This window comes from Agelaius tricolor, unplaced genomic scaffold, assembly GCF_023055355.1.
Source record: "Agelaius tricolor isolate 1412-34295 unplaced genomic scaffold, bAgeTri1.0.p SCAF_28, whole genome shotgun sequence".
Classification (NCBI taxonomy): domain Eukaryota; kingdom Metazoa; phylum Chordata; class Aves; order Passeriformes; family Icteridae; genus Agelaius; species Agelaius tricolor.
In genome coordinates this window covers 2,317,622-2,338,064 of record NW_027269288.1, presented here as the reverse complement: position 1 = coordinate 2,338,064, position 20,443 = coordinate 2,317,622, and the positions used below count along the sequence as shown (strand labels likewise).

At 48.6% G+C, this 20,443-nt stretch overlaps 2 protein-coding genes across 4 annotated transcripts in view; one reads left to right on the top strand and one right to left on the bottom strand.

Moving 5' to 3' along the window:
- HTR6 (5-hydroxytryptamine receptor 6) overlaps window positions 1-20,443 on the top strand; it is a 38,667-nt gene that overhangs the window by 2,352 nt on the left and 15,872 nt on the right. For 2 of the 3 annotated variants that reach the window (XR_011682669.1, XR_011682670.1), the window contains exons 2-3: window positions 846-1,004; window positions 1,247-3,698. Coding sequence is in view for 1 of the 3 variants with exons in the window: in XM_071449257.1 (XP_071305358.1) it covers window positions 846-1,004; window positions 1,247-1,639 (552 nt within the window). In the remaining 2 variants the exon portion in view is untranslated. Of the gene's footprint in view, window positions 1-845; window positions 1,005-1,246; window positions 4,186-20,443 lie in introns of those variants that run through there. The other variant, XM_071449257.1, reaches the window with a different exon arrangement.
- TMCO4 (transmembrane and coiled-coil domains 4) overlaps window positions 4,329-20,443 on the bottom strand; it is a 39,700-nt gene continuing 23,585 nt past the window's right edge. Inside the window, exons 12-14 of the mRNA XM_071449256.1 lie at window positions 19,667-19,784; window positions 16,690-16,807; window positions 4,329-5,280 (exon numbers count right to left, since the gene is read on the bottom strand). Coding sequence (XP_071305357.1) covers window positions 4,948-5,280; window positions 16,690-16,807; window positions 19,667-19,784 — 569 coding nt within the window. The 3' untranslated portion in view covers window positions 4,329-4,947. The remainder of the gene's footprint in view (window positions 5,281-16,689; window positions 16,808-19,666; window positions 19,785-20,443) is intronic.

Below are 20,443 nucleotides of genomic sequence, written 5' to 3'. Positions count from 1 at the left end.
TTGAGTTTATTCTCTCCAAGAGCAGAGCCAGGACTCCGGCCAGCTCTCCCACAAGTGATAAGCTGGACCAGACTGTCAAAAGGAAAAGGAGAATTAAAGAATAAACACACAATATCATAAAGTGCTTATTTCCTCGCAGGATGCCAGGTTTTTGGACTCCACAGAATCAGGGGATGTTCAGGGCTTTGCTGTGCCATGCAAGAGCAGCATCCATCCCCCTGTCATTCAGCTGAGGCCCAAAAGGTTCCTTGAAGACCCAAATTGGCTGAGGAACAAGGTGTCAACCAGGGAACCCTCAGATTCATCTTTTAACCTTTTTCATCTTCATCTAATTTTAGAGATTTTTGTTCTCTTTTTGGGCTGAAAGCTGAGTTGCAACTGGGCATAATTTAATTACAGGGGAGGGCTGAGATAATCACTTAATTTTAGATTGCAGGAGGGGACGGAGGGCTGGGTTATGGTGTTTGGAGGCTGAAATGTTTTATGTCCTCCTTTTAAAACCATAATTAGTTTGCTGCTGTAATCAGCAGCTGGAGCTGCCTGTTTAGGGCAGCTTTATCCTCACATGGACTGAGCTGGGTTTTTCTCCAAAGAGCAGCCTAATGACAAACACACTATTTTACAGTAAATAAAATCATACCCTCAGTGTTGAGGGTTTCTGTTGCTTCCCCTTCCTAATTTGTGCCTCAGGGCTCGTAGTGTGTGCCCGGCTCCTGCCCCTCAAAGAAGGGAATTACTGGCAGGGGTTTTTGCAGGATCTGGAGCACCAAATGTCACTTTTCTTGAGCAGAGGGCAGTGCTGGTGCCAGGGAGAGCTGCCCACCACTGCCTGTCTCTGGCTGCAGGTCCCATGCGCCCAGCGCCAGCCCCTGGCCGGCAGTGAGAGCAGGAGGTTCACCAACAAGCACAGCAAGAAGGCTCTGAAGGCCAGCCTGACCCTGGGCATCCTCCTGGGCATGTTCTTCGTGGCTTGGCTGCCCTTCTTCGTCACCAATGTAGCTCAGGTAAGAGCCTGTGGGGGCTTGATGTTGGGTTTCCCGAAGTTTTCCCTTTGGAATCCAGCTGGGTTCAATTGGAGGCACCAGAAGGTCTTGCTGGACCTCCGGGACCAAGGATGCAATTCCCCAGGGAGGAACAGCAAGGAAAAAACTCTTCAAAAGGGATTTGAAGGTTTCCTTTGAAAGGGGAAACCCCTCTGGGTTGGGGTTGAGGTGGGAGGCTGCTGATCCCTGCTGTGTCCCCCCAGGCAGTTTGTGACTGTGTCCCGGCCGGATTCTTCGATGTGCTCACCTGGCTGGGCTACTGCAACAGCACCATGAACCCCATCATCTACCCGCTCTTCATGAGGGACTTCAAGAGGGCCATGGGCAAATTCCTGCCCTGCTGCCGGCGCTCGGCGGAGCCCCGGCCCAGCGCCATCTCCCTGTCCATGAGGAACTCCAACAGCGGGGCCCGCGCTGCCACCTCCCTCAAGAACGTGCTCACCCTGCAGGCTGAGACCGACTCCATGGACTCCGGGGCCCCGGGCAGTGAGCCCAGGCTGCTCCCGGTGCCGCGGGGCCCTGGCGCTCGCTCCGTCAGCCTCTGGGACACAGAGCCCCCGGGCACGGAGCTGCAGCTTGGCACCCCCGTGGCCTGAGCGGGCACACACAGCTCTGGGTGCTAGGAAGGATCCCTGGGGCCCCACACAAGCCCTCTGGGAGCTGATTTGCCACGAGCCAGCTCCCCAGATCCCTGTTCCAGCACATGGTGCAGCTCATGGAGGGGATGATGGCCCTGGCACTACCACAAGGAGGATCAAACCCTGCAAAGCCAGGTGTGGCTGCTGAATTAACCTGCTTTGTCTCTCTCTTTCGTCCCTCCTGTGCTCACCATCACCATCCTCTAACCCTTCCTGTGGCCTTTCCATCTCTGGTGAGTCTGAACCTCAGATTCCAGACTCTGTGTCTCCCTAACCTCAAGCCAAGGCTTGGCTTTGCACACACAGAGCTCAGCAGATCTCCTCCAAGTGCACTGGGGGGAGTGGTGGAAAAACGTCCTGTGGCTCATGGGCAAGAGGTCTGGAGCTGCTTCAACAGGAACACTGAGGTTTGGGGCTGCTTCAGCCCATGAACATCACATCTTCCTGGAGCTGAGGCTGGATCTCCTCCCGGGAGCTGGGGCTGGATCTCCTCCCGGGAGCTGGGGCTGGATCTCCTCCCTGGAGCTGGGGCTGGATCTCCTCCCTGGGGCTGGGGCTGGATCTCCTCCCGGGAGCTGGGGCTGGATCTCCTCCCGGGAGCTGGGGCTGGATCTCCTCCCTGGAGCTGGGGCTGGATCTCCTCCCAGGAGCTGGGGCTGGATCTCCTCCCTGGGGCTGGGTCTGTCTCAGGTTGCTGTCACACAGTGCACTCCAGCTCAGTGGCAGTGCCGTGGTTTGTCATGCAGAGCTGCACTGTGGGGGCTGAGCTTGGTGCAGAAGGTCCAACACTGATTTCTGGATGTTCAGTGGGGGCGTGGGGTGCGACTCACGGTGGCTCCATGTGTGTCTCACAGTAGCAATGGGATCAGCTCCTCCCACAGGATCCCCCATCCCACAGTGCCCACTCCTGGCACAGGACCATCTCGCTTCCCTCTGACAATCCATCACGTCCTTGATGGTGCAGTTAGAAATTACACTTTTTCCCCTCCTTCAGATAAGAATCTAAATGAAAATTGTATTTTAAATGACAATGCCAGCTCCCTCCCAGAGCCATAAGCAGAGGGAACACTGAGTAAATGTGACAAGTGGGCGCTTCAAAAAATCAATAAAAGAAATTATTTTAGTAAATTCTTTCTCAAGTGCCTTTGGGCTGGAAGTTGGCTGCTGTGTCCTCTCTGGACCCTTCACTCCAAGTCTTCTGCCTAATTCCAAGACTGTTCTCCCAGAACTCCCTGATACCCAAATGGACACAGAGCATCCCTGGATACAGGATGCTGGAAGAAGCAGCCACATGCCAGGCCACTTTCAGTTTTCTTTCCATGTTGCCCACGGATGTTCCCGAACTGAACTGGAGTTTGTATGACCAACCCAGCATTTCTTTGCCACAGATCCCTTGGGAGCCAGGGATGAGTGACCAGGACACGCCGAGGGCCGAGCACAGGCTCAAACCTCAAACTGTTCAATGCATTTTGCCACAGATGGAGCTTGGGGCTGGTGTTGAGCACCCAGATCAAGATGTGCATCTTCCCACAATGGTTTCACAAGCTTGGACTACAACCCGAGTTAAAAAGGAGCAGAAAAAGGTACTGTGGAGTCTGGAAGTTTGTTAGGTACCAAATCAGCCTCAGGAGATGGACAGAAAGAGAGGGAGAGTCACCTCTTCAAGCCAAATGTTCAAAAGCAATAATTCTTTCCTGTCTCATGCAGGCAGTTCTGTGTAATTTGGTGTTTGCTTGTGGACAAAGCCTCGGATGAGCAGAGGAATCCCATCCCAAGCCTGCAGCACCAACAGCAGCTGGCTGAACAGCCCCATCCCTGTGGGATCCCACAGCCAGTCCCTCCTGTCTCTGCAGCAAGGCACCCCTCCAGGGCAGAGCTGGGCAGGTCTGAGCCCCCTGGGATGCTGGATTTAGGGGCAGGAATTGCCAGGCACTGTATCCAAACCATGGTGCTTTGCTGGGTCACAGCATCACCCCCAAAGCCAGCCATGTCTGACTCCATGAGGAATGATCTGCAGGTAAGGTTTGCAGGAAGCTGGGAATGGGAGGGGGATTAACATGGCTGTTGGGTCAGTGGGGAGGAGGAGGGGGAGAAGCCTGTGTGAACCAAAATTGGAAGGTACAATCCCAGTATTTTCCCTCTCATGAGTCAACAGGAGCCCCCAGATGGAGGTGGGAGAGTTTGAACCCTCCCTAGTGGCAAAGCATAAACCCCCAGAGGGGGGTTACCCTCCTGCCACACCCCTGCCTGATGCACTTGCCTGGGCTCAGCAGCAAAAGTGGCCAGAAAAGGGGCTTTTATGGAAGATTTGGATCATTCCCACAAGGCTCTGGAGCTGTGCTGGCAGGGAATGTAGGGCTGGGTTCTTCCCTCTGCTCTGAGACTGGGGATGAAGAGAGTGGAGCCAACTCACTTTTATGAAAGGAGGCAGAAATCAAACAGATCCATGTTTATCCTGTGCCAAGTATTGGTTTTGTTCTAAGCCAATTAAAAATATGTCTGGATGGAGGTTTTAAGGTTGGAGATGTCTGTGGGACAGAAAAGGAAAGTCTCAGTGGGTTGCTGGCTTGGAGAATCCAGGATTTTCATAAACCATCCAAAACTCCCTTGGTTTTCCTGCTGCTTTCCCCCAGGGTCCCAAACATGTTTCTAACAGGAATAGGGCCTCCAACACCCACCAACCTCAGCCTGGAGACAGGGAAACCATCTTGGAGATGGGAAAGTGCCCAAGCCCTGGCAGTAAACCTGCAGCAGGCAGGGAAGGAAGCCTGGCAGCCTGAGCCTTTCCCCTCCTGGTCAGCAGAGCTGGAGAGCAGATCCAGATCTGTCCAGAGTGGGGCAGGTAGAGCCTGGAACACATCTGAGATCCTCAAACCAGACTCATCTCCAGTGGAAAATGGTTTTAATTTCCTAATAATGAACCCTTCTCTGTGAAATGTTTAAAATCCCCTCGGAGCCACCTGCTTTCCCCAGTCACAGCAGGGACACGGTGCCGAGGGGTGCAGCTGCTTCCTGCAAGGATTTGGATGGGATCTGTCGGATTCCTTGGAGCAGTGCAGACTCCGGCAGGAATGTGCTCTCTCTCGCCTCGGGGAGGTGCCGTGGGCGGCTGCTCCAAGTGCTTTGATCCGGTGCCGTGCCAGGGCCACACTTTTCTCCGGAGGGGCTGGAAACTGCAGCTGCAGCTCCGCCAGCTCCATCCTCTGGGAATCCCCGAGCCACGGATGTGCTGACAGCGGTTTTTGTGCTGGCTGAGCAGCTCTGCCCTAATTTGCTCCCTTCCCCACTGCCTGGTCCTTGCTGTCTGTGCTGTGTGAGCAGTCTGGGCAGGGAGGAGAGGGTTCTCCCAGGGCAGAGCTGGAGGAATTCTGTCGGTGAGCACAGCCAGCTGGGAGAGCCTCACTCCCAGCCTCATCCTCCTCCTTCCTGGTGTCTTCCTCTCCCTGAGCCTCGCTGCCAGCTGCCCGCTGGGATTTCTTGGCTTGAGGGGAAAAAAGACTGCCACTGCTCCTCTCTTCCAGCTGGCAGTCCTTGGTTTTAATGCCCACAGCTTTTAGGATCGTGTCCATCTGCTTCATGTAGTCCAGGTGGCCCTTGACCTGCAGGGAACAAGGATCCTGTGAGGGGGAACCCACAGGAACCCAGCTCAGCCAAATCCTTCATCCCAACAGCCACACCACCACCGAGAGACTTGGGTTTGGCTCTGACAGATGGAAAGAATGAGGTTGGAAAAAATCACAGAATCATGGAATTGTTAAATTTGGAAAAGATGTTTATGGCCATCAAGTCCATCAGGCTGAGGCCACCACTAACCCATGTCCTGAAGTGCCACATTCACGTGTTTTTCAAACATTTCCAGGAGTGGTGGAATCACCACTGGCTAAGTGTCCATTGACCAGCCTGAAGTGGCTGCAGTGTTTGGGGCACTCTGGTGCTGGATGACTTTTCCTCTGAGAGGTTTAAAAGCCTGGGCCTGGCTGAGTTCCACCCCCCAAATCCCGGGTGCCAGGAGGGTAAGGGAGGAGCTCTGCTGTGGGGAGAGACACCCAGGCAGGAGAGTTCTCTTAGTTCAGTTGCCTGCTCTTGCAAAAGGTGTCCTCCAGGTGCCTCAGCTCCCTTGTAAAAGCCAAGATTATCTTATTTAAATTAAGGCAGAGTCATTAAAGCTCACACAACTCCCAAGCTGAGATTCTCAGCACTGATCCATCCTGCCCTGCATAAAACTGGGAGCCCAGGAGTTATGGGTTCATATACCAATTAAAGGTCAATGGTATGTGTAAAAACCCAGGCAGTTTTATTGTAAAATGAATTCCACGACAAGATAACCCCTTCTGAGAAGGATACTGGAAAGTTTCCTTCCAGTCAGGGCACAGGAGGAGAGGAAATCTCCTCTGCACGTGATTGTTCTTGATGCTAAAGGCCACGTGGCTGGAGAGGCTGAAATTCCTTCTCCATTCCAGGTGTCCCAAGCACTGATGTACCAACAGTATCCCCAGATACTTCAGCCTCTCTGGTAAATCCAATTTTTAGCAGTTTAAACCTTCCTGACCCAGCCAGAGACCTGTCTTGGCCTTTTATTTTTCCAAGCCTTACTGGTAACTAGGGAATTTCCATGGCAGGGAATCCCCATAACCTCAGTCCCAGGATTCCTGCTTCTCAGACACAGGAATGACACCCCCAGGAAGGGACAATGATGGTAAGAGCTTTTCACAGAGCTCTGTACAGACCCCAGCCCTGGGCCCTCTGCTCATCTCCTGCTTGCTCCTGCCTGGTGCCAGAGCAATCCTTCAGCTGCCCCATCCCTGGCAGTGCCCAAGGCCAGGTTGGACAGGGCTTGGAGCAACCTGGGATCGTGGAAGGTGTCCCTGCCCATGGCAAAGGGGGTGGCACTGGATGGGTTTTAAGGTCCCTCCCAATGCAAGCCACTGTGGGATTCAGGGCTGTGTCAGCACCAGGGTTCCCAGCACACCTCTCCCAAAGCTAAAGACAACCTTTTCCCCACAGATCCAACCCCCAACCCCCTGAGCTGTTTGTGTGAAGCAGCTTTGGAAGGGCACATTTGGCTGCACTGAGGGCTTGGAGCAAATGGAAGGATTTAATCAGCAGATCAGGAATACAAATATGTGACTTCAATCAGTCCAGATGGCTCAACAGTCTCTGGATGTTTTGAACAGATTAGTTAATTAAAATAATTAACCATGGAAGGGCTGGGAGCTGTGGACATTGTCCCCTGGAAAAGTACAACCCTTTTACTTCTGACTCAGGGGGGCTGTAGGAAGGAACGAGCATGGCCTTGGGCAAAGTGGGCAGAGACAGGAAGGAATTGGAGTTACTGAGAGCAGGGGCTGAAGGCTCTTGGTTTGCTGCATTCAGAACCTCTCCAGTCACACCACTTGCCTGCCCTGCCTTGGGAATGATCAGCCTGCTGTTACTGAGTCATTAGTCAGAGAGAACAAATTTCCTCTGCCACCCTAAGGACTGATTTTCATTACTCCTCAGTATCCAGCAGCTTCCACTAAAACAACAGGGAATTCCTCTTCCCTGAGCACCATGATCCCTGAGAGATGCTGGGTATGAGCCATTCTGAGGAGCTCATGCAGCTGAAAGAAAAGCTGAGACCTCATGAGAGTCTGTCCCTCTTGCAGCTCTGCTCAGTCTCTTCCAAGGAAACTCACAGCTGTCTCTAGGATAGCAGAGGAGAGGATTCCATAAAGCTGGACCAGAGTAACCCCTGAGAAGTGTAAGAGGAGGAAGAACTCTGCTGCACTGAGCCACCAGCAAAAGAACAGCAAACAAATTGCCTTGCCTCTTTAAAGGCATCCTGGTGGGAAACCCCAGCAATTCCAGCTCACTAAAGCCTGTTTTCATCTTCAGTCTGAAAGCCTGAATTCCTCTGCTGGGCAGGTGGTGCTGGAGATGGGAGGGGAACACCTACAACATTGTCAATAAAAACTTAAAAGGCAAATAAAGAACTATATTTGTCAGAACAAAGTGCAGGGGGAATTTAGGACAAAAGGAAGTGTGCTTGCACCAGAGCAAATACATTTTTGCTTGTTTTAAGGAAAGCAGTGGGGTGAATTTATTGGGATTGTTTAAGTGACTTGCCCCAGACATATTTGGTTGATTGATCCAGTCAGCCATTTGACTTTATGGTTGCTTTGACTCACTGGGAGCCACGAGGCAGCTGCCTCTGGCACTGCTGCTGCAGGACTCCAGTGCCACACTGGGGATCTCCAGAGGACAGAGCTGATGGCTTTGCCCAAGGGGATCCATCAGCCAGTCAGCTCAGCATGTTTGGAAAGGTTTTCAAGTGCAAATCCACCCCAAAGTATCAAAAAAGTCCCAGAGAACAATCAGTTGTGATGATTAAACTGCCAGGGCAGTGTTGTTGTTGGATACAGAGGATTAAGAATCCTGGTTTCTCTCTGGTTTGACTGCCAGGAACCCAGCGTGTCCTGGAGTGGGTGCTGCCAAGGGAAGGGCAGAGGAAGGACAAGGAGAAAGGAGACATTGCCCAGGATCCTGGAACACCATTGACTCAGGCACAGGCAGGACTCAGTCACAACACTGATATCACAACCCTGGTATCACAACCCTGATATCACAACATGGGTATCACAACACTGGTATCACAACACTGATGTCACAACACGGGTATCACAACACTGATGTCACAACAATGATGTCACAGGGACAAGCTCAGTACAGCAAGATAACACTTCATTGCTCACTCCAGAGTCAAGAACCTTCAGATCCCGTCCAGTGTCCTTCAATAAAAGCTCCTCCACCCATCCCAAGCAGCCAACACAGGAGTGCACATGGCTCCAAATGCTCTGCAGGGCTATGGAACTGCCAGAGCTCAGCTGAGTGTCCCTCACCCCTCAGCTCCCTGTGGGCAGGGCAGCTCAGCTGGGCCTTCCTCCTGCTCCCCCTCACCAAACCCCCCTGGATTCACAGGGAATCACCATGGAGGCAGGCAGTGTGCTGGGGAATGCACAGGTCACTCATACACCCGAGAATTTCACTGCTTTGATGTGGTTTAAGCCCATCAAGGTCCACAGCAAAAAACCCCCTTAAGTTCAAACACCTCTGCAGAGCTTGGTTATTTCAGCAGGAGCAGCAACAACCTTGGAGGGGATCCTTCAGGACTCCCTTTTGGCTAGTACTGTCTGTTTTCATAGCAAATGGCATTTTATGGGGGCTGAAGGAGTTCCTGGAGTGAGCTGAAGGTTCTGGAGCTCAGTGGATAATCACAGCTCACCTCCCAGGAGCCCTCACCTGCCCTGGGTGTCACTCAGAGTGAAACCAAAGGGCACAACCAGCTCAGCCCCTCAGGTATTGCTATTTTTCACTCTCCCTTTCCCAAAGCTACAGTGAAGGGGATGTCCAGGACAAGCACTGGAGTCCAGCCCTGCTCTGAACTGAGCTGCCAGGTCTGGGAGCTGATGGTGCAGAAGGGAAGAAGCTCAGATGTCCCTGCTGCTTTCCAAAAACTCCTCAGTTCTGGATGCTGCCTCAGAACCCACACAGCCCAAATGGTGGCACAGGCTGATGGATTGCAGGGCTCCCAAGCTCTGCCAGGCTCTCCCTCAAGCTCCAGTCAGCTGTGCCAAGCTGGGAGGCTCCTCTGGTCACAGATATTCCCACATGTCACTGAAAGTCTTAATTGTGACTCTGGCTACATCCTGCATGACAAAGGGCATCCACAGAATCCCAGAGTGGTTTGGGCTGCAACGGACCTTGAAGATCCTCCAATTCCAGCCCTGCCATGGCAGGGACACCTCCCACTGTCCCAGGCTGCTCCCAGCCCCATCCAGGCTGGCCTTGGGCACTGCCAGGGATCCAGGGGCAGCCACAGCTGCTCTGAGCACCTGTGCCAGGGCCTGCCCACCCTCACAGGAACAATTCCTTCCCAATATCCCACCTAACCCTGCCTTCTGGCAGTGGGAGCCATCCCCTGTGTCCTGTCCCTCCATCCCTTGTCCCCAGTCCCTTTCCAGCTTTCCTGGAGCCCCTTTAGGCTCTGGAAAGGGCTCTGAAGTCTCCCTGGAGCCTTCTCTTCTCCAGGCTGAACAATCCCCATTCTCAGCCTGGCAGAAAATGTCCTGGGTTTCCCCACAGTTTTCTGATAGCTCATGGCAAAGCCCTGATACTGCCTGGGCAGAGGAGCTGGAAAATCCAGAGACAGCAGGAAACAGAAACCATTCAACATACCTTGACACGGGCTGTGCTGAATGAAGTTAGAATAGGAATAAAATTCTTCTGTTTGGATCCTCAGGAAACAATGTCAAAGTGAGGACAGTGAATACACCCAATAATTCAGAAGCTACAATTTAAATGGATTTATTAAAAAATTGATTCAATTCACCAATTGAATTTGGCACCTGCAGCAATGGTGCATCCTGGGCACCAGCAGTCCTTGAGAAACCAATAAAAATATATTTGAGGAAAATTTGATAGAGCTGAATTTATTTTGGAAATCCTGACAATGCCATTTGCATTATTCTTCTTTAATGTTTCTATTTCTGCTCTGCCAAATTGAGGGAATAAAGAATTATTCTGCTGAGGCTCAGAGGCTTTGCTTTCACATCATCCCTTGGCACAATCACAGTCCTTGTGGAGAGAATAAGCCACTCAATTCTTATTTTTCTTCTCATTTCAAAACTCACTTGACTGGTAAAAGTTCTCCTTTCATTGCAGTGATATTTTTGAGCCAGACTGTAATTTTTCCCTGCAATCATCTTTCAGCCACAACAGATTGATCCAGTCATTGTCACTTCTGGGGTGGTAATTGAGGGATGTTCCCCTCAGACACCCTCAGGCAATTCTACACCAAGGCAAGAGTTTTTTCCAAGAGTTTTTTCCATCAAACTTTGATATGTTTTGTGATCAATGTTGAAAATTCTGAGTAATCATTGGCTTTTGCTGGATTCATCCATTGCTGACAATCTCTGCCAGCTTTATGCTCAATTTACTTTCAGCAATTCCAAGAGGAAGATGGAGAAGAGTAAAATACAGAATATAACAAGAAAACCCAGGAAGCAAATGGAGGAATCAAGTTCTGAAGGTCTAAGGGACAAATGAAGAGCAGCTGTACATTGATGACAACAGGCAGCACAAAACTGGCAATTAATATTCTGAATTAGTAAAAGAGTCCTTGAAAGAATTTTAAGGGGAACTGTGCCTTCAGAAATGTCCCTCTATTGCCAGTAGTGCACTCCAAGCCAGCCCCCTGAAGGAAACAGCTCTTCCATGGATTTTTCAGCTGTTTGTGGAGCTGCTGTTGACTATTTTTTGTTGATGCTTTTCCCAACAACTGCCACTCCTTTATAAGGTAGCTACAATTAAATACTCATTTTTTGGTGCTAATCCAAGTGGAAATTATTTAAATGCAATGGTTTAAAGAGTGTTTTAAAAGACCCAGTATAAACAGTGCATATAATTATCACTGGGAAACAATTTGGACATAATGTCTTGGGCCATGGAGGACAAGAGATCCCAAAAATAAAGACTGGATTGATACACTGAATTGGAGTGTTCCTAGCAAGAGCTTTGGGGATCCAGGTGTCTGCCACTAGAAACCACAGCAGGCCACTAGTGACCCAAAATACTGAACATATTGATCACACCAGGATTATGGAAAATTCTTCAGGACTCCACACAAGAACACTGAGATGAGGTGTCCACAACCAGAGGGATGCATCAGGACCAGCCTGAAGCAGAGGGTGACTCCTGCAACACCCAAAGGGGCTGTCACCCTTCCTCTCCCCATCTTGCTCCAGGAATACACAAGATTTGGCAGCTCAAACATTACCATCTCTGCTGCTTTCAAACCAGGTTCTCAGCCCAACCCCACAAAACAAGGTCTGAGATTAACTAAAGGAATTTTTGCTGATTTTGGGGACAATGACCTGTTCTGACTCATCTCTCATAAGCTGATGGCAATAATGTGTCTGGGCAAGAAGTCTTGGGCATCTGGAAAATTCCAAGAGCTGTGGAGCAGTGCCATGTCTCTCCTCAGCAATGTGATATCCTATAAATCCACCTCATGGGGATTTGCAGGAGGTTTAAACCCTCCCGTTCCCCCAGTGTCACCAGGGCAGTGACACCTTCGTGGTATTTCAGTGACATTCAGCTCCTATCAATAATTCAGCTGCTCTAATTGCAGCATCTCAAACACATGATGTGCACAAGGTGTCAGCAAAGTCAGCCTTCCCCCTGATTAACACTTCTAATTGGCTGCTGCACTGGGATTTTGTTTCCATGTTAGCTGAGAAGGTCAGAAGGGGAGCTCGAAGGGAGCAGAGAAATAACACAGAATCAGTTTTTGTGTTCCAGCAGAAGACAGGAAATTAAAAGCTGAATTTTCTATCCATAACTATTATTATTATTATTATTATTATTATTATTATTATTATTATTATTATTATTATTGCTATTATTGCTATTATTGCTATTATTGCTATTATTGCTATTATTGTTACTGTTAAAATAACAACAACAACAACAACAACAACAAAACAACAACAACAACAACAACAACAATAATAATAATAGTATCCTACCTGTCTGGGCTCTGTGTGGCCATTCCTGAAGAATCCAGCTGAACAGTACTTTGGGAAAACTCCCACTGCTTTGCTCCACAAAGGGCTGGGATGAGGAAAGCTGCCTGCAAAGCCAACAGCTACAGACCTGCCCACTGCAAACCAGGAAAGAACAGGGGGTGCAGTGCCTGCACTTGCAGGAACTGTCCCATTTCCACATGCAAAGTGCTCTAAGGGGGAATAGAAAATCTGTCAAAGGTGATTTGTGATGCCAGTTGTTATGTTCCACGGGAGATAGATGTGCTGGCATCACAACTTTGCTGGCTCTGCAGAGGAACAGTGAATTTCCTCTGCTGGACTGGGTTTGATGGAAATACAGACCACCTGTGAGTCACTCAAACGTGGCACTGGTCCCCTCAGCTCCTCTGGAGCTGGAGGAGAAGCTGCAGTCCCAGGAATTCAGCCCTGCCTAGGGTAGCTGGGGGCTGTGAACACTCTACACACTCCACAGATGATGTGGGAATCCCCTGTGGAAGGATACACACGTGTTCCAGGCACCAAGGGGGAATGGGAAATCCCTCCTGTAGATCTGCAGCAAACTGTGGCTCTCTGCCTGTTGCCAGTTGTGGGAATTTGGGAATTTGGGCACCAACCTTACGAAATATGAGTCCTGTAAAATGGTTCTCTGTGCCTTAGAAGCAGCTGAGCATCCCCAGGCTCCCACAAAGCACATCCAGCTCGAGCAGTCTGTGTGTGCTGCAGCAAGGAGGGACATCAGCCTTTGAGGTTTGTCAGCCACAAAGCAAAAACAAACTGCAAGTTATTAATGGCCTCCTTTGCACTTTTCTTTTGGAAAAGCTTTTTCAGTTTCTTCCTCTGTTCTAACACAGTGACACTGCCAGCACTCTCTGCTTGTGTCCCAAAGGGAAAAACATACTGAATATGTATTTAATGTGGGATTCTTGGAGCTCCCAAATCAACAGCAATGAGGAGCACAGAAGATGAAGCCACTGATGATTCCAGGGCTGTGGAAGCCATCCCTGTGACCTCACAGCCTAACAGACAGATGGAATTGTTTCCACAAGGCCCTGGATGTTGCCCTGAGGCGAGAGGGGCTCTCCCAGCTCCTCCAGGCAGCTGCCTGGAGCCGAGTTCTGCTCCAAACTCTTGTTCCTCTGATCCTGCCCTTGGGGAGGTGGCACAGCTCACTGGGAACAAGTGAAACAAAGGAGCAATGACATACTGGCAACCTTTTTTTTGCCTTTCCAACTCCCCAGGGTTCTTAATTAATCCACATTTTGTAACCACAATTAATTCTTTGCTGCAAGTCTTGGGAATACAGTGGGAAAAGCCACAATTTAATGTGCTTGGAGAAAAAAAGCCTGACTCACAGAAGTGGCAAATCAATTGGATTTTACAAAATTCAGACTTTCCATCTGCTCGTGGTATTGATGTACCTGACTGCCTTGAAGCTGTCTTCCCTCATAATGGGAATTTTGGTCCCTTTTCTGAGAGCTGACAGGAGGTTGGATCCAGGTGGGGGGTTGGTCTCTTCCCCCAGTTGACAAGTGAGAGGACAAGAGGAAACAGCCTCAGTCTGTGCCAGAGGACATTTAGATTGGATATTAGGGGAAATTTCTCCTTGGAAAGGGCTGTTCAGCCCTGGCACAGGGCAAGGATGGCATTCCCTTCCCTGGAGGGATTTAAAAGCTGTGTGGATGTAGCACTTGGGGACCTGGGTTAGTGGTGGCCTTGGCAGTGCTGGGGGAACAACTGGCCTCAAGGGTCTCTTGAGAGCTTTTCCCCCCTCACCAATTCCACAATTCTAAGATCCATCCCTGCTCTCCCCTGGACTTCCAGCCATGCATTCTCACTGCCTCTAAACCTGCAAGTTCATCCCTAACTGCTGCTGCTGTGAAACTGCCCATTCCTGACTTGTTGCTGACTCCTGAGTCTCCCTGAAGGTGCTCCTTGAGCAATTCTGCAATATTCAAATATTAATTCAGATTGCACTGAACAAACTCCTCTGGGAACAAACAGCAATCAGGATAATCCCCTGCAGCTCCACAACTTCCTTGGTCTCTAACAGGTGCTGTCAAATAAATCCATAGCATAAATCAGCCCCTTTGTAACCATGAGGAAGGATTTTATAACTGCATTTGCTGAGTGGGAGGATATTTTTCTCTCTGCTTTTTTACTGACAGTCAGATAAAATCACACTAATCAAGAGAGACATGAGATGGAGGCCTTGGAGGTGAATTGCTGTTTATACTGAGGGCTCCTAATCCTCCACTCTTTTGAGAATTCTGGTGCTACAGCAAAGAGAACCAACCTGGTTGGATACAGACCAGTTTTCATTATGGATGGACCGGGAGATGCCAAAAACAATGATGGTGCTTCATAATATTTTCATGCTGAGCCCTTTGCATCAGCTATACTTTATTGTTCTATCACAGCTTGTCCTTCTCCTGGCAGGACACTCACAGAGACCTCCAACAAGGGCAACTGCAGGGGTGGAGCTGGTCTCCATAAAGAAAATACCTGTATCACTATATATCTCTGAATATCACTTTGTATTTTTTTGTTATGCTACTGCACTGTACTTGCAGCAAAATCCATCTTTGCTTTCTTGCCACTTTAAAAAATATTGCCCCTGGATATTTCCTTCCCCATTCCTGTTCTTTTTATTTCTAAATTGTTCACCAGAATGCACTATATTTCTTCCCATGGTCTGGAAAATGGATCAAGGCAATGACACCTACTTAACATATATTTTTCCTCCCCAAAGCTTTGCAGTGAGATGAAGGAAGTGTCAATTCCTTCTGAAGGAGAGCAGCACTGGGACTGACTGCTGGCAGCAGGCAGCCAGGATGCAGACACATGGCCCTGGGAGATGAGCAGAGAGCAGCTCTGCAAACCTTATTCATTCAGTGAAATGTAAATCTGCTCCTCTGAGGGAAGTGGAGAAGCTGCTGTGATCCAGGCAGGATAAAGTGTGCAGGGCTCCAGGGGTTTTCAGCTTCAGGAGGCAGAGGGTCATGAGAAGGAGGGTCTCTGAAGAGAACTCAGAAAGAGAGGGGTGACATGGACTGACTGACAGGAAATGCAACCCCATGCCACCACTTGGCATCTTGGGCCATTTTCATGCCAGCAACAGATGTCAGAGAGCAAATGAGTACTGGCAGCTCTAGGATGGTGAGAAAATGGATGTGGGAGTGTGGAAATGCTGACAACCCAGAGAGATGCAAAGATGCATGGGCCATGTTTAAAAGCCTCCACTAAACCCCCTACTCCTGGGAAGCCCCTGTTTTGTTCCTCCAAGGCTCTGTTCTCTCTGCTCAGCACCAAGCCCTGCTTGTGCTGCCAAGGGCTGTGCAGAGCTCAGTTATCATGAATGAAATGAGTTGAGAACAGTTGGGTATTTATAGGCTTAGCAAGCTGGTGCTCCAAAAAATCTAAAAGCTCTTCAAAGTGCCTTTAGCTCCAGAGCAGCACTGATGGTCCCTGCCAGCTTGTGGGGACACTTGGGAAGAAGAGCTGACCATGGAAATATCCTGAGCTTTGTGTTGGGCATCTTCCAGTTTGCAGAGAGTAAACAATAAATTAAAACATTAAGAAATGGAAAAAACACAATGGCATGCCCAAGATTTCTGTGGATATGGATACACAAGATAAGCTCTGCCTGGTTTTCTGTGGAAGAGCCAACAACACGGTGATGAGTGTAAGATAATTGAGTTGAATATTGCTTAGATATATTGCCAGATGTTCTAACAGTGGCTTATCACTAATGACACCAGACAGCTTTGAGGAAGTTAAATGTTTCCCAGATATACCAGTGAATCTCTCCCTGTTTCCTGGAGACACACTCTGAAAAGGCAGCAGGACCTGGCAAACCAACAGTTGTTATCACAGAGCTTCTGTAATTCCAAAGCAGTTCCAGCTCCTGCAGCCCTGGGGACCAAGGTACAAGGGCCAGGAGCCTGGCCCTGCCTGAACCTGAGCACTGTGGAGGCTCCACCAAGATAAGATAGTGGGTAGCACCTGCCATGTGCGTGTTTGAGATCCACGTTTTCCAGGTGCTGATCCCACCTCCCCAGGATCCACTCTCACAGGGCTTGGGACTCAGCTCTTTCCAACCCAGACCATTCCATGATTCTCTGACAGCAAGGCCCTTCTTGAGGGCTGACAGAATTTTCTATCTCCACTATGAGATATGTCAGAACCAAAAAAACCCAAACATATCCAACAGGAGAGGCAGAGTCTCATTGTTTTGCTCAGTGTTGAGCACTAGCTGGGCCAACAAAATCCAGAGGGAAGTGAGGATAAGTGTTCTCTCAAAGTCAGGAAAGAGGGACAATGTACCTAGAGGGGCTCTCTTCAGTCCCCAGCTTCCCCAGTGCAGTGTGGGGTTACAGTGCTGCAGGCAAAGAATGATGGAGAAAAAATGAGAATATGAGAACTTACCACAGAGGAAAGGTCCATGTTCACCATCCTCCTGTCATCCAGGTCGACTGGCTGGAGGCCTGCAACATTGAGCTGGACAGAGGAGGTTCTGTAAACAAAGCTCAGCAGCCAGTCCCCCCTGGAAGCAGAGAAGAGTGGGAATAATCTTGTTGCCCAATCAATGCCATGTGGAATCAAAGAATTCCAGAACAGTTTGAGTTGGAAGGGAGCTTAAAGCTTATCCTGTTCCACCCCCCACCATGGGCAGGGGCTCCTTCCAGTAGATCAGGTTGCTCCAAGCCCTGTCCACCCTGACCTGGAACACTTCCAGTGTGTTACTACTTAGACCATGAGAGTGGAAGTGCTGGGAAGCACAGTGATGTCTGGACCAAGAGCTGCTGCAGGTCTGTGTGAGGTAGCAACCACACCAGGAATGACTTGCTGGATTCAGGGCAGGTTCCTGGGACACAGGGGTGTAAGTCTGAACTGAATTCTGATCCATGGCTGTCGTGTCTTTACTGCAGTGAGTTTAAAAATCTGACCCTTCTGTTTATTTCTATGTTTGCTCAGGGTTTGCACATTGACATATTTGATGCTTTTAACGTATTGGTATGTTCTGCAGGCCATAAAGCTGCAAAAGTGATGAGACCTACAACACTGATGCTGTGACATAAATATTGACTGTGAAGCTCCTGGGAGTGCTCCTGATTTATAGGTGCTGTAGAAATACATGGCTTCAGTGACAGAACTAGGAAGGGTTTGTTCCCACTCTAAAGCAGTGCCATAAGTCACTGTGACAGTTTCAGGGTAGACTGTAGCATGAAGAGAGAAGGAAATACAATTCTGAGCTGAGCAACAGCATAAAATCTGGGTACCAAAATGCCACTGTACTCTACAGAGCAGATTTAAGTGGTACATGAGTGAGATTTGTGCTCTGTGATGGCAGCAGGTGAAATGCTCCTGGCAAAGGTGCCCATTCCTGGCTACTCCCAAATAATCCACACTAGGAGTTGTCTATGCAGAGCCCTGCAAAACCTTTAGAACACATTCACACTGCTCAGGTGTTGGTTCTTTCAAAAGCTGAGCCAATCCAACTGATTTGGGTGAGGTTTCCCACTGGGAATTTGCAGCCCTGCTGTTTAAGTGGGAGGGAACAGCTCCAAGAGCTGACAGGGCTCTCACTCGCCCTGTCCCCTCATATTCCAAAGCCAAAGGAGAACAAGAACTGAAGCTCAACAGTTGGGCTCAAATCTGATCTCACAGGAATTCTATTCAGTGTAATTCATCCAACCTAAACAGAGTTACTCCTGAAGTGACAGAATGAGGCCACCCTTTGTGCAAGCAAGAGACCAGAAAAATCAGAATCAGGTGAGGCCTTACCACAAAATGTTTGTATAATCTTTCTCTCTACCTCAATCCTCACAGAAATTCCCTAAATCTCTCAATTCCCTCCTCTAGCTGCCCCTCAGGTTGCCTGAATAACCCTCTGGACACATACACACTGTATTTTATTCCAACAGCACAATCAGGATTAGAAACTGTAACAAATCTTTTTTGTGTCTCTGTGTGTGTTATAGGAAATGGATACAATAAGCAGTGATACAGTGAAATTTCTTTTTGTAGAACACAGACAGGAACAATATTTTCTGGATAAACTCAGTTATATGCAATGATTTCTATGATTTATGGCTTCTTGGAGGAACTCAGAGCACTCCCAGGGAGGCAGCTTTTCCTAATGGTACAGGAAGAAACACTGCAAGTGGTGTTTACATCTGGCATCCCTGAAAATCCTGGGATCCAAAGAGGACAAAAGCAACAATTCCCAGTCTAGCTGAGAGATAGGATTGATAATTTGTTGTTTTAACCTTGAATACTTCTAATTAATTTATTTAATTATTCTTTCTAAGTTCAAACATTCTGTTAGAATCATAGTAACACAGCACTTCCCCACCTTCTATGTACATGTGTAGGCATCCATATGGATGCATGCATGGGAAACACCAGCAGCATTTTCACCTGTCCTTGACCCAAGGGCTCACAGCTTTACAAACTGTCTTGACTTGAAGATTCTTTGCTAATTTTCTTGCCTGGTTATTTCTCAATTTATTTCCCCATGTTCTTAGTCTTCCCCGCTTATTCCTTGGTTTTAATTTCCCCTTATCTAATTGTGCTGGTAAGCAGTGTTCCTGCCACAATTATCTTCCAAGACACAGTCATTAGGTTTGAAGCTGTCACTTGACTACTTAATAGCTTTTCTGAGATTGCTTCAGCTGTTTCAGACCTCTGAACCTCCCTCTTCTCACCCAGCAGCTCCCATAACTCTGCAAACAGTTGTCTGCTTTTATTTCTAGAATGTTTTTCAATGTGGTTTTAAAGGGCTGGTATTTGTTTTGAAGGCAATCTTTGTATTCTTTCATATCCTTACTAAATTTGCCACAGCTATTCCAGTTATTCTTCCTTTGCAAGTTAAATATCTTGTTCATGGGGACTATCTTGACCAGAAACCCACTCCAGATATAAAACCCTTCAATTTGCTTGAGCTCCTTCCCTTCCATTGTGATTTTCACATATTTTTCCCCATAAGCAGCCACAAGTGAACTGCATCTTAAAGCTTTTACAGATTCTAATTCCCAATCTTTAAGTCAGCAAACTTAACTGCTGTATTTATAGTCCTTGACACAAAGCTGAGATTTAAAGGGCCTTCAGAATACATCAGATTATACACACAAACCCAGCCACTTTAGGCTGTGAGTGGCAGAACACTGTCCCTCTATGAATACAAGTTTCCAGTGGCACAAAGAGCCAAGAGCTGCATCAAACAGCCTCCAGGTGCCTCCTGAAGCTGCCATCTCAAATGGATCTGAGGCAGAGGCCTGGAGGGAGCAGGCTCTGGCACTGCTCAATCAATGTCCTCACCAGCACTCACAGAGTGCTGAAAGGGATAAATGCCCCAAACCATTTCCAGGCTAACAAGGCTGGGCACTGAGCTCACACTGACCTGCAGAAGCCATTTATGATCCTGCCTGACACCACTCTGGTGAGAGCTCTCCAGTGCTTGGCCTCTCCTTCCACTGGAGCTCCCAGTAAGACAACATCTTCAATGATCCCTTGTGAGTCTGTCAAGGTGAAAGCACAACAGTTCAGATTTAGAAGATGGAACAGAAAATATTCTTATGTGAAGTGTGTTCAGATGTGCACAAAAATCATAATTTAGGTGAAAATCAATTTGATTGAAAGATAGAAACAATGGAAAGGAGGATCATAAATAAAACTTTGCACACATCTTAAGTGTCCACAATTCACCTGGAGTTAGTAAAGTGAACAACTGAGATCCTCAGACAGTGCAAAGGACCAAGCACTGGAAAGGAGAAGTGGCCTGGCCTCAGCCCAGAAAGGTGCTGTTCAAGCAGCCAGCCTCTGGAAAGGTCTGGAAACCCCTGGAAAGGTCTTTCTGCAGACTCACTGATGTGGGTTTGCACAGAGCTTTGAAACAGGTGAAGGGGTCTGAGATCCCACAGTGTGAGCAAATGTTGTCCTACGTGAAGCATGAGGAGCTCTTGCCACAGCTGATTCTATGAAAAACATGACCTGAACATGCAAGGGGAAATCCCAAATTGTTAATATTGATTTGGAAGTAGCAACAATGGAGGCACTTGCCAATACCCAGTGAAGATCCACCAAACTGCTTTGATTTCCTTCTGCTGTAACCCGAATGCCCAGGGCCTGATTTGCTGAACAGCATTGTTAACTTTTAAGCATAATAAATCTTCCTGAC